The 13,952-nt window shown below is 46.4% G+C and overlaps 1 protein-coding gene across 5 annotated transcripts in view; it reads left to right on the top strand.

Annotated features, from left to right (window-relative positions):
- Positions 1-13,952, top strand: part of LOC124555163 (ankyrin-3-like) — a 904,646-nt gene that overhangs the window by 37,167 nt on the left and 853,527 nt on the right. For 4 of the 5 annotated variants that reach the window (XM_047128985.1, XM_047128988.1, XM_047128987.1 and 1 more), the window contains exon 2: positions 3,203-3,283. The exons of the other annotated variant lie outside the window; for it this stretch is intronic. In XM_047128985.1, coding sequence (XP_046984941.1) covers positions 3,245-3,283 — 39 coding nt within the window. In that variant the 5' untranslated portion in view covers positions 3,203-3,244. The remainder of the gene's footprint in view (positions 1-3,202; positions 3,284-13,952) is intronic. 5 annotated transcript variants of the gene reach the window in all.

The following is a 13,952-nucleotide window of genomic DNA, read 5'->3' as shown; positions in this document are numbered from 1 at the left end:
CTTGCGTGAGGACACGATATTTTTCCTGCTAGTGTTCTTTTAGAGAGACCGAATATCTGAAAGCAAAAAGAAACTTAGATTTTACAATACATCGGCAAAGAAAAACCCGCCATATACATAAATATGAATGCAAAATATGAAAAATGTGTTTACTGACGATTACGTCAACAGTGAAAAATTCAGCTCTATTCAGCATGAAAAATACAGGTCTTTGATGATATTTGGTAAGAAAACAAGACAACACCAAGGATAAAGCTAAAAGGCGCTATGTGTTGCCTTGTAAATATTGTTTGGTGCGCTATATGTATGTATTTCCTCAAGAAAATAAATTTGATGTTTCGAAATGTTTGGACGACACTTTCTCTAACATTTCCGTTCTCAGCAATGTCGAGTATTTAACATAAGCCTTTCTTTCGAATATCCACTACGAATTTTGTCGTTGTAGTATTTATACTCTATTATAACAGTCACTGAAATGAGTCCTCATAACGTCACTTTCACCGTTCAGTTGCCAACTCGCAACATACTCAATTATACACGATTTTTGAATAACAATGTTGATGAATTTTTAAAACGACATCACTTCTCGCCATCGTCTGTACTTACTATTTATTATACTTTTCCGAACTGTAATTTCGAATTTTAAGTCATTTTTAAGTGGTTAAGGTGCTGAAAACACATCAGTCGTCAACTTGTGTAAAATAAATAAAAACGATGCGAGCCGATACGACTTAAGTCAACATTCGTCACATAAAATATCTAACCACGTAAACTGTCTAACCACGAACTCTTTCCTCTGTGAGAGATGACAGACAGTACAGTGGAGATATCACATGCACTACTGGCCATTAAAATTGCTACACGACGAAGATGACGTGCTACGGACGCGAAATTTAACCGGCAGGAAGAAGATGCTGTGATATGCAAATCATTAGCTTTTCAGAGCATTCACACAAGGTTGGCGTCGTTGGCGACACCTACAACGTGCTGACATGAGGAAAGTTTCTAACCGATTTCTCATACACAAACAGCAGTTGACCGGCGTTGCCTGGTGAAACGTTGTTGTGATGCCTCGTGTAAGGAGGAGAAATGCGTACCGTCGCGTTTCCGACTTTGATAAAGGTCGGATTGTAGCCTATCGCGCTTGCGATTTTTCGTATCGCGACATTGCTGCTCGCGTTGGTCGCGATCCAATGACTGTTAGCAGAATATGGAATCGGTGGCTTCAGGAGGGTAATACGGAACACCGTGCTGGGTCCCAACGGCCTTGTATCACTAGCAGTCGAGATGACAGGCATCTTATGCGCATGGCTGTAACGGATCGTGCAGCCACGTCTCAATCCCTGAGTCAACAGATGGGGACGTCTGCAAGACAACAACCATCTGCACGAACAGTTCGATGACGTTTGAAGTAGCATGGACTATCAGCTCAGAGACAATGGCTGCGGTTACCCTTGACGCTGCATCACAGACAAAAAAAATCAAATGGCTCTGAGCACTATGCGACTTAACTTCTGAGGTCATCAGTCGCCTAGAACTTAGAACTAATAAAACCTAACTAACCTAAGGACATCACACACATCCATGCCCGAGGCAGGATTCGAACCTGCGACCGTAGCGGTCACGCGGCTCCAGACTGAAGCACCTAGAATCGCACGGCCACACCGGCCGGCCTGCATCACAGACAGGAGCGCCTGGGTGCACGAATGGCAAAACGTCATTTTTTCGGATGAATCCAGGTTCTGTTTGTAGCATCATGATGGTCCCATCCGTGTTTGGCCACATCGCGGTGAACGCACATTGGAAGCGTATATTCGTCATCGCCATACTGGCGTATCACCTGGCGTGATGGTATGGGGTGCCATTGGTTACACATCTCGGTCACCTCTTGTTCGCAATGACGGAACTTTGGACAGTGGACGTTACATTTCAGATGTGTTACGACCTGTGGCTCTACCCTTCTTTCGATTCCTGCGAAACCCTACATTTCAGCAGGATAATGCACGACCGCATGTTGCAGGTCCTGTACGGGCCTTTGTGGATACAGAAAATGTTCGAATGCTGCTCTGGCCAGCACATTCTCCAGATGTCTCACCACTTGAAAACGTCTGGTCAATGGTCGCCGAGCAACTGGCTCGTCACAATACGCCAGTCACTACTCTTGATGAACTGTGGTATCGTGTTGAAGCTGCATGGGCTGCTGTACCTGTACCCGCCATCCAGGCTCTGTTTGACTCAATGCCCAGGCGTATGTAGGCCGTTATTACGGCCAGGGATGGTTGTTCTGGGTACTGATTTCTGAGGATCTATGCACCCAAATTGCCTGAAAATGTAAGCACATATCAGTTCTAGTATAATATATTTGTCCAATGAATACCCGTTTATCATCTGCATTTCTTCTTGGTGTAGCAATTTTAATGGCCAGTAGTGTATTAATACGGAACACTCCCCGGATTCGATATCATCTTCACTGTACTGTAAAACAGCGTAGTAAATTCTGGATTTGGGTGGTGTATGTGGCGAATCCTGACACGAGTCGTGTAAGGTCATAAGCTTTTTATTTATTTAACTAAAATTGACAACTACAGTGTTTTCAATACCTTAGCCTTAAATTTCGGAATCGCGGTTTCGGAAATTATAATAAATGGTACAGTAGATGGCGAATACGACACCATTTAAAAATGTGCAATGTTGGCACCGCGTGTGTGAACAGAAACAATCACACGTGACAGGCGAATCGTGGTACAAGTAAAATACGCCAAGGCCGCTGCGGTAGACTCACTTGTCACAAGTAGTCGATCGAAATGAGAAAGCCACTCGCGTAAAAGGCACACTAAAGGGAATCGCGAGGTCGCCTCCATTCGAACATTTTACGAAAGAAATGCTCGTATGTAATAGGATTGGGACTGCTTTTGTAGAGTCCAGTGAGCGACAGAAGTGCGAGCGATTGACGAGACGGAAGCAGTAAAGTTGTTTGGGGTGAGGGCGGCTACGCGTGTATTTTTGCGACGTCGCTCGCGCTGGAAGTAGTGGAGGGGGAAGCTAGGAGGCCTCGCGCGCCTACCGCTTGCCGCCGAGCGCCGACCGCTGGGACGTGCACACTCTCTGCTCCTCCTCTCCCTGTAATGCAATTCATCGAGTGCAGCTCTAACGTGTGTACTTGATCTCTCATTCCTGTTGCTCCTGCGCTTCTGCGGCCAAGGTGGCAACGAACGCCCGCGCACGCGACGTCGAAGACGCTCCGATGTTCAAGAAGAAGTTCCCGTCGCTGTCCAGCCTGGGGGTAAGCTCGCCGCATCATGCATACTAACCATAAGAATCTCATTTCCATCGTAGAGTAATTTACGCTTTTGACACTTTTTCAAAAATCTAAATTAGCGTCCAGTATAGTGACAGCTCTTACTGTCATTACCGCGAAATTTTTCAGTTGAGAGTGCTGTGCCAACTCTTTTTCTTATACAAACGGTCTTTATTTGAGAGAGTTCTAACGGTATCGTTGCGCTCGTGGTCTTGCGGTAGCGTTCTCGCTTCCCGCGCACGTGGTCCCGGGTTCGATTCCCGGCGGGGTCAGGGATTTTCTCTGCCTCGAGATGACTGGGTCTTGTGTGTCTTTCATCATCATTGACTCGCCAGTCGCCGAAGTGGCGTCAGCTAAAAAGGACTTGCAAATTCCGGCGGCCAAACACCCCGCATGGGGTGTCCCGGTCAACAATGCCGTACGATCATTTCATTTCATAACTACTCAGTTATCCAACACAGTTCATCTCTAAATTCTTGATTTCGTAGCGTAATGTATCTGAGCCAATACAGAAAGACATCCGTGTAGCTCTCATTAAAATCGTTCTGGGTGTACTATAAAGCACTCTTCTGTAGTACTTAAAATGCTAAAATTGTTAAAATAAGCCATGTTTCAGCAGTGTTGCGTGGCATTCCCCAGGAAGGTGGAATTTCAATATATTGCACGCACTTACGACAATGGTACAAACGCAACGCTTTCGAACACCCAGAAATTACTCTCCATAAGATGACGCACGAGTATACCTAGAAGAATTTTAATGAGAGTGACAACGGCCACAAATGATTACGTATTTAGATTCGTGTAAATGGCTTCACGATTTCCTTCGTATCGAAGGGAAGGGCGATTGCTCCGTACTGTTCTGTACAGTGGATTGTTAAACGGGAACTTTCACAAATTCTGCAGTTTAGACTTCGGAGCACCATAACTCCAGAACGGATGGCTAGCAATGACCCAGATTGCAAACATGTGTCTTCGCCAGGAGGACGAAAATAGAGGTTATGCCAACATCCGGAAATATCGTAGCGGGCGTGCTTCAGGACTTCATCGTCCATGTTTCGCCGCACGCTCACAGAGCGTTAGCAAAAAGTACCAGGACGCCGGCAGACGAGCTTTTGCTACTCTTCGTGACAACGACAAATCTACAACGCATTTCTCATCGTATGTCGTACAGCTCCGAATTGCGCTTATCTTTCCCTACTTCTTCACTCTTTTCTTCCTCCACACCTTACGGTATCGCGTGACAAAAAGTGTTCCCAAGTATTTTTTTTTCTAACGAAGGACTGCAGTTTCTCTACGTGAAGCTAGTGGAGAATCGAAAATATTCGCAAGAATTATGAGTACCTTATCTATGAAAGAGGGCCTTTAACTACTTGCTTCACCACATTCTCGGATACAGTTCATCCGTCTGAAGTACAGACCAAACTTGAAGGAATATGGGCGTTGTTGTTGAAAAGAAAGCTGAAGGGTTCGTCATAGCACTGTTTAATCAGCGCACTAACATTTCAGAGCTACTCCATACATCGCAATGAATGACAATGTACGAACGCCGTTTTGAACCAAATGAAGAAAAATCCCGAAATTCGAAACCCTTGCTTTAGGAATTAGGGTTAGAGTGTGATTGTTCCCTCTTACACTATCTTGGTTGGGGAGATTTCTACCTTGGCTGTGAGTTGGGGAATACAACGATTGTGGACACGAATAAAGATTACGGTAATAGATTCATCCGTTGCGTAGCTCGAGGCCTCCATTCGCGCTACATGTAACGCAGCATCACACACCTGATGTCTACCGCAACACATCGTACTGTGGTTTTCGAAACACTGAACGATGTTGCATTCGAGGACAGGGCAGCTAGTGCTCTGAGTCTACAGCGTGAATATTTCCCTCCGTCTAGCTCAATTATTCACTCTTACCTTAGTCTCGAATACGTAATAAAGATTGTGGCAGTTGTTTTTCAATGCATAATAACAGAATGATACTCCCTGATGTTCTTCTTGATGCTTCTATTTTGTAGAGCTTCATTTTTGTAGCGCTTTTGGATTAAAGTGACGAGAATGCACGTATTGTTTGTGATATACCCGAATGACATGGGGGAGTTAGAAATTTTCACTGTATAACCTCAGTGGAAGTATAATTAAATGTTTGCCGTTCTCTCATTTTACGCTACAACGGTTAGGTTGAGACGCCATCCACCACACTGCCATACAGGGTTCGAATGGACGTTCGTGTCTTCCGCTGTAAATGCTTTTCTGTGTTACAACGAGTCAGACGTCTCCGTCAATTGATCTCATATGTAATGGAACACAGAGGGACTCTTTAGACACCAACTATTGATATGTGAAGTCTCTTTGGCAGTAACTGGTTGATTAATTTGATCGAATATCAATTTAAACTGAACTCTGTAACTTTGGAATACAATTCTAGGTATGAGTGTGACTATCGCAGTCAGTCTATTTCCTTTTTTGCTGTTTTTTTTATTTAAAAGTCGTAACTGGTTTGAGACGAACTGTCACTCATGTTCAGATGGCTCAATCACACATTTTTGCAGAGGTGTCTCGTACAGCTTGTACTAACACTGGCCCACTGTGTGAAAACATGTTGTAAATATTATCCTCCTCGAATATTATAAGAAAAAACAGCATTAAAATACACATACCTCACGTCGATGTAAAGCGTAATTATGAGGGGCAAAAGGCGGCAATCGAAGAATTATTGACTCGAGTCTACTGGAAACATTTTACAATTACAGCACGAAACTTTTTCCAATTGATAAATGTACTGGAAAATGTTTTCTCTGCAATGTGTTGAGCAAACACGCGTACGGCAACATATGACTGTCAGTACAAGATTTATCTGCTCAGAAGTAAATTATATAAAATTTGTTAGTAACGAAGCTACAAGCTAGAGGAATAATTTGGTATACAAACAAGAAAGAAACAGTGTTTCCGCGTTGGCAACAAAAAATACGTTTTTGCTTTAAAATAAGTCTACCAATATGACATTCAGATCCCACAACTATGGAAGGTGTATAAAATTATTGCAGTTACTTCGATGGTTATATACGGAGGTTGCAGTGAAATAATCAATGTGCATGAGAATTCAGGTGGTACTGGAGTGTAGCAAAGACGGAGGTGTTGCGACTTGATAGACGAATTAAGGCGGACAGAAGGGAGCAGCACAACTTGACATCATCCCAAAGTTCAGAAGTTTAATATAACAAATTCAAAAGCTAAACATTAAAGATGGAGGCATCCATTGCCAGATATTGACAATTTCAATTCCGCGTCATCGTGGAAGTGCGTGTGTTGTCATAGTAAAATGTCTCTTCTCTCAAATCACAGCGATGACAGAGATAGCACAGTGGATGAGACCCGGACCCGTATTCGAGAGTAGTCAGGCTTAAATATAGTATGACCATATTTATTTAGATTCTCTGTCACACTCCGGTATGGTGGGAATGGCACGCTTATCGATCTGGGATAAAAACGGATATATCTTCTCCATTCGTTCTCCAGTTGAGCTAGTTCACCATCTCTGATGACCTTAATGACTCTACAATGGGTTCTTCTCGTGCTTCTGTGTCCGAACAGTCTTATGTCTAACATATACATTCGCATTCACTTGTAGAACAGTAATCCACTCATTACTTCATTCCCATGAACCTTAAAACTTGGCGTTGAAGGTCAACTGGTTTGCCATGTCACGCATTTATGAAACAAATCGTTGGCTGAACCTCTCAAGATTTTGACGTTACGATTCAGTTTCCATGTAAAAATTTCGGCCGTCATCCGTTTACAAGTAACAACTAAATGTAAATAGCGAATATTCCAGGTAAATTACTTGACACTGCAGCCGAATCATAGCGTTGTCAGTGATCATCAAGAAAACCAACTTTCAGGTGACCTTGGATATATACTGGTGTCCAAAATTAAAGCAACAAATGGAATTATGGTAAGGTTGCGTTTATTTTGCCATGAATCAGCATAAACAGGTGATAGTACACTAGAAACAATGTAAAGAATACAGAACGTAAACAGCTGGAGCATCCATAATGGTAGACAAAAATGTTCTTCCTTTTTTTCCAACTTAACGGATTTGCACACACATTCCGGCAACTGGTTAATGTGCCCAGTATGGAGTGGACCACCTCTGGCAGCTATACGGGCGTGACAATGTCGGGGAATGCTGCGAATGATACGTCAGACCCACGTTGAGGCAATAAGGCCCATTCTTCCTGCAGAGCTGCTCGCAAGTCTTGGAGAGTGGCTGGTGGATGCTGACGTCACGCAACCCGTCTCCCAAGTGTATTCCAGACATGCTCTATGTTCTATGGGATTCAAATCGGAAGAGCGAGCAAGCCATGCCGTGCGTGCAATCTCTTCTGTTTCCAAGAAAACATCGACAACACGTACTCTATGAGGTCGAACATTATCCTCCGTCAGTACTAAGTCTGCGCCCGCAGTATCTCGCAACAACCGCACACGAGGTCTCAAGATCTTGTCACGATAACTGACACCAGTTAAACCTTGCCCATTCACCTGTACAATTTCCCGAAGAGCTGTTCGAGTGGTCAATGTAATCCTTGCCCACACTATTGGATATCCTCCTCGATTTGGCCTACTGTTCAACCGTCCAGTTGGCTCGTTGACGACTCGACTCTGGACGTTCTCTTCTGTGCAGACGCATCAGAGGTACACATACAGCAGATATCCGACAATAAAGGCCACTCCACTGAAGTCTTTTGTACACCGTTTCGCCTCGATACAACACGTCCAGCGGATGCTGCAAGGTCAGATGCCAGTTACCGTGCATTATTGGCCCACCCTTAGCATTGATGACACCTTCCACACTCGTAGGAATACATTCAATAGGGTGCTGGAAGATTTCTTGGGGAATGGCAGCCCATTCTTCACGGAGTCCTGCCCTGAGGAGAAGTATCGATGTCGGTCGGTGAGGCCTGATACGAAGCCGGCGTACCAAAACATCCCAAAGGTGTTCTGTAGGATTCACGTCAGGACTCTGTGCAGGCCAGTCCATTACAGGGATGTTGTTGTCATGTAACCATTCCGCCACAGGCCGTCCATTATGACCAGGTGCTCGATCGTGTTGAAAGATGCAGTCGCCATCCCCGAATTGCTCTTCAACAATGGGAAGTGAGAAGGTGCTTAAAACATCAATGTAGGCCTGTACTGTGATAGTGCCACGCAAACGAGCAAGGGGTGCAAGCACTCTCCATGAAAAACGCGACCACACCAAAACACCACTGCCTCCGAATTTTACTTTTGGTACTACACACGCTGGCAGATGACGTTCACCGGGCATACGCCATACCCACACCGTGCCATCGGATCGCCAGATTGTATACTGTGATTCGTCACTCCACACAAAGTTTTCTCACTGTTCAATCGTCAAATGTTTACACTCCCTACACCAAGCGAGGCGTCGTTTGGCATTTACCGGCGTGATGTGTAGCTTATGAGCAGCCGCTCGACCGTGAAATCCATGTTTTCTCACCTACTGCCTAACTGTCATGGTACTTGTAGTGGATCCTGATGCAGTTTGGAATTCCTGTGTGATGGTCTGGCTAGATGTCTGCCTATTACACATTACGACCCTCTTCAACTGTCGGGGGTCTCGTCAGTCAACAGACGAGGTCGGCCTGTACGCTTTTGTGCTGTACTTGTCCCATTACGTTTCCACTTCACTGTTACATCGGAAACAGTAGACCTAGGGATGTTTATGAGTGTGGAAATCTCGCGTACAGACGTATGACACAAGTGACACCCAAGCACCTGACCACGTTCGAAGTACGTGAGTTTCGCGGAGCGCCCTATTCTGCTCTCTCACGATGTCTACTGACTGCTGAGGCCGCTTATATGGACTACCTGGCATTAGGTGGCGGCACAATGCACCTAACATGAAAAATGTATGTTTTTGGGGGTGTCCGGATACTTTTGATTACACAGTGTATGTGTAGTGCTGTGGAATGTTATTGTGTTGCCATTGTAGCCGGAAGATGAAGTTTATATCTTGTAACATGTTGCTTCCTTAAATAATTTAAGTAGTGAACAAAATTTTGTGACTGGTACCCGACTCCGAAAAACTTTTTCGTATTTTTAGAACAGCACGGTCGATTAACAGTCAGAATTGCGTAAAGAAACATTTACTGGCTGGCCAAAATAGTGAAGTATACAAAATGGAAGGAGGAAACAAACTTCATGGTTTCAGAAAGCGTGTGTCATGTTATTTGATTGATTTTCAAAATAAAGTCAAATTAACAGAGAACTTGGTGGAACGAGCCTCCTTATGAATAGATAATTACACACGTTCTGGCCTAGACGTGTGCGCTGACTGTGTTTGGAACGGAGATGACGTCCGAGTTGGTCCCACACGTTCTATCAGGAACAGTTCTGGGAGTCTTGCTGGTCACGGAAGTACCTAACTATTACGCAGATTGTCTGTATTGACAGGTGCCACGTGTAGACGATCGCTGTACAGTTGAACAACGGCACCACGGTACTGTCTCATAAGATGACGCAGGACGCTGTCCGTATCAACAGGTGCCACATCTACATCTACATCTACATCCATACTCCGCAAACCACCTGATGGTGTGTGGCGGAGGGTACTTTTAGTACCTCTATCGGTTAGCCCTTCTGTTCGATTCTCGTATTGCTCGTGGAAAGAAAGATTGTCGGTGTGCCTCTGTGTGGGCTCTAATCTCTCTGATTTTATCCTCATGGTCTCTTCGCGAGATGTACGTAGGAGGGAGCAATATACTACTTGACTCCTCGGTGAAGGTATGTTCTCGAAACTTCAATAGAAGTCCGTACCGAGCTATTGAGCGTCTCTCTTGCAGAGTCTTCCACTGGAGTTTATCTATCATCTCCGTAACGGTTTCGCGGCTACTAAATGATCCTGTAACAAAGCGCGCTGCTCTCCGTTGGATCTTCTCTATCTCTTCTGTCAACCCTATCTGGTACGGATCCCACACCGGTGAGCAGTATTCAAGCAGTGGGCGATCAAGTGAACTGTAACCTACTTTTCGGACTGCATTTCCTTAGGATTCTTCCAATGAATCTCAGTCTGGCATCTGCCTTACCAACGATCAACTTTATACACTCCTGGAAATGGAAAAAAGAACACATTGACACCGGTGTGTCAGACCCACCATACTTGCTCCGGACACTGCGAGAGGGCTGTACAAGCAATGATCACACGCACGGCACAGCGGACACACCAGGAACCGCGGTGTTGGCCGTCGAATGGCGCTAGCTGCGCAGCATTTGTGCACCGCCGCCGTCAGTGTCAGCCAGTTTGCCGTGGCATACGGAGCTCCATCGCAGTCTTTAACACTGGTAGCATGCCGCGACAGCGTGGACGTGAACCGTATGTGCAGTTGACGGACTTTGAGCGAGGGCGTATAGTGGGCATGCGGGAGGCCGGGTGGACGTACCGCCGAATTGCTCAACACGTGGGGCGTGAGGTCTCCACAGTACATCGATGTTGTCGCCAGTGGTCGGCGGAAGGTGCACGTGCCCGTCGACCTGGGACCGGACCGCAGCGACGCACGGATGCACGCCAAGACCGTAGGATCCTACGCAGTGCCGTAGGGGACCTCACCGCCACTTCCCAGCAAATTAGGGACACTGTTGTTCCTGGGGTATCGGCGAGGTCCATTCGCAACCGTCTCCATGAAGCTGGGCTACGGTCCCGCACACCGTTAGGCCGTCTTCCGCTCACGCCCCAACATCGTGCAGCCCGCCTCCAGTGGTGTCGCGACAGGCGTGAATGGAGGGACGAATGGAGACGTGTAGCCTTCAGCGATGAGAGTCGCTTCTGCCTTGGTGCCAATGATGGTCGTATGCGTGTTTGGCGCCGTGCAGGTGAGCGCCACAATCAGGACTGCATACGACCGAGGCACACAGGGCCAACACCCGGCATCATGGTGTGGGGAGCGATCTCCTACACTGGCCTTACACCACTGGTGATCGTCGAGGGGACACTGAAAAGTGCACGGTACATCCAAACCGTCATCGAACCCATCGTTCTACCATTCCTAGACCGGCAAGGGAACTTGCTGTTCCAACAGGACAATGCACGTCCGCATGTATCCCGTGCCACCCAACGTGCTCTAGAAGGTGTAAGTCAACTACCCTGGCCAGCAAGATCTCCGGATCTGTCCCCCATTGAGCATGTTTGGGACTGGATGAAGCGTCGTCTCACGCGGTCTGCACGTCCAGCACGAACGCTGGTCCAACTGAGGCGCCAGGTGGAAATGGCATGGCAAGCCGTTCCACAGGACTACATCCAGCATCTCTACGATCGTCTCCATGGGAGAATAGCAGCCTGCATTGCTGCGAAAGGTGGATATACACTGTACTAGTGCCGACATTGTGCATGCTCTGTTGCCTGTGTCTATGTGCCTGTGGTTCTGTCAGTGTGATCATGTGATGTATCTGACCCCAGGAATGTGTCAATAAAGTTTCCCCTTCCTGGGACAATGAATTCACGGTGTTCTTATTTCAATTTCCAGGAGTGTATGATCATTCCATTTTAAATCACTCCTAATGCATACTCCCAGATAATTTATGGAATTAACTGCTTCCAGTTGCTGACCTGCTATATTGTAGCTATATGATAAATGATCTTTCTTTCTATGTATTCGTAGCACATTACACTTGTCTACATTGAGATTCAATAGCCATTCCCTGCACCATGCGTCAATTCGTTGCAGATCCTCCCGCATTTCAGTACAATTTTCCTTTGTTACAACCTCTCTATATACTACAGCATCATCCGCAAAAAGCCTCAGTGCACTTCCGATGTCATCCACAAGTTCATTTATGTATACTGTGAATAGCAATGGTCCTACGACACTCCCCTGCGGCACAGCTGAAATCACTCTTACTTCGGAAGACTTCTCTCCATTGTAGACCATCGCTGTAGTGTTGAACAACGGCACCCCGATGTTGCTACATAAGATGACGCAGGATGCCTGTGAGTTAACGGGGTATATTGTCAGAGTTCCCTCAGTCAATAACAGCTTTGAGATGAAGTCATACTGGAAGACTGCCGACAGCAAGACGCCAGTAGTAACACAGCTGTGTCTTCCAAAATATTGGAAGACTGGGGAGGTTCCTCAGATCGTTGCAGTATTCGCCGACGAGGTTATCCGGGGTGGTGCAGAACCTCATTTCGCTGCTAAACGCAATGCGACGCCATTAATCTGCTGTCCAGGGTTCCCGGTCATGGTCCTACTCGAAAAGCAACCGTTTGTGTTGCAGTCTTAACGGCTGCCTGTATATGGTACGACAATTCTCTAGTCTGGCCGCTGCTGTTCTCCGACCAATGGTGCAGAATGACACAGCATCTTTCTGGCAATCCATTACTTGTTCTCAGATGCCAGGTGAACATGTGAAGAGATTACGGGTGATATTCTTGATGCGCAGTACGGCAACCCTCCTTTGTGTTTGTCAGACGTGGTCGAGCGGACCATTGACGACGTATATGCCAGCCCTCGCGTTCCCATGCAGTCACTGACACAGCAGAATGCCCTACAAATCAGGATATTACACGATTCGACCAGCCTCACTGTGAGATCCCTCTCAAACTCTACAGGCGTTCACAACGTTGTCTCACAAGAGTACACAGCATCGCCTTGTCCTTCACGGTGATCACTTAACATCTGAAACTGGTGCCTTCATTATATACACTACTGACCATTAAAACTGCTACACCAAGAAGATGACGTGCTACAGACGCGAAATTTATCCAACAGGAAGAAGATGCTGTGATATGCAAATGATTAGCTTTTCGGAGCATTCACACAAGGTTGGCGCCGGTGGCGACACCTACAACGTGCTGACATGAGGAAAGTTTCCAACCGATTTCTCATACACGAACAGCAGTTGACCGGCGTTGCCTGGTGAAACGTTGTTGTGATGCCTCGTGTAAGGAGGAGAAAAGCGTACCATCGCGTTTCCGACTTTGATAAAGGTCGGATTGTAGCCTATCGCGATTGCGGTTTATCGTATCGCGACATTGCTGCTCGTGTTGGTCGAGATCCAAAGACTGTTAGCAGAATATGGAATCCGTGGGTTCAGGAGGGTAATACGGAATGCCGTGCTGTTTCCCAACGGCCTAATATCACTAACAGTCGAGATGACATGCATTTTATCTGCATGGCTGTAACGGATCGTGCAGCCACGTCTCGATCCCTGAGTCAACAGATGAGGACGTTTGCAAGACAACAACCTTCTGCACGAACAGTTCGACGACGTTTGCAGCAGCATGGACTATTAGCTCGGAGACCGTGGCTGCGGTTACCCTTGACGCTGCATCACAGACAGGAGCGCCTGCGATAGTGTACTCTACAACGAACCTGGGTGCACGAATGGCAAAACGTCATTTTTTCGGATGAATCCAGGTTCTGTTTACAGCATCATGGTGCTCGCATCCGTGTTTGGCGACATAGCGGTGAACGGACATTGGGAGCGTGTATTCGTCATCGGCATACTGGCGTATCACCCGGCGTGATGGTATGGGGTGCCATTGATTACACGTCTCGGTCACCTCTTGTTCGCATTGACGGCACTTTGAACAGTGGACGTTACATTTCAGATGTGTTACGACCCGTGGCTCTACCCTTCAT

This window comes from Schistocerca americana, chromosome X, assembly GCF_021461395.2.
Source record: "Schistocerca americana isolate TAMUIC-IGC-003095 chromosome X, iqSchAmer2.1, whole genome shotgun sequence".
NCBI classification, from domain to species: Eukaryota; Metazoa; Arthropoda; class Insecta; order Orthoptera; family Acrididae; genus Schistocerca; species Schistocerca americana.
This window is presented reverse-complemented; position numbering and strand designations above follow the sequence as displayed.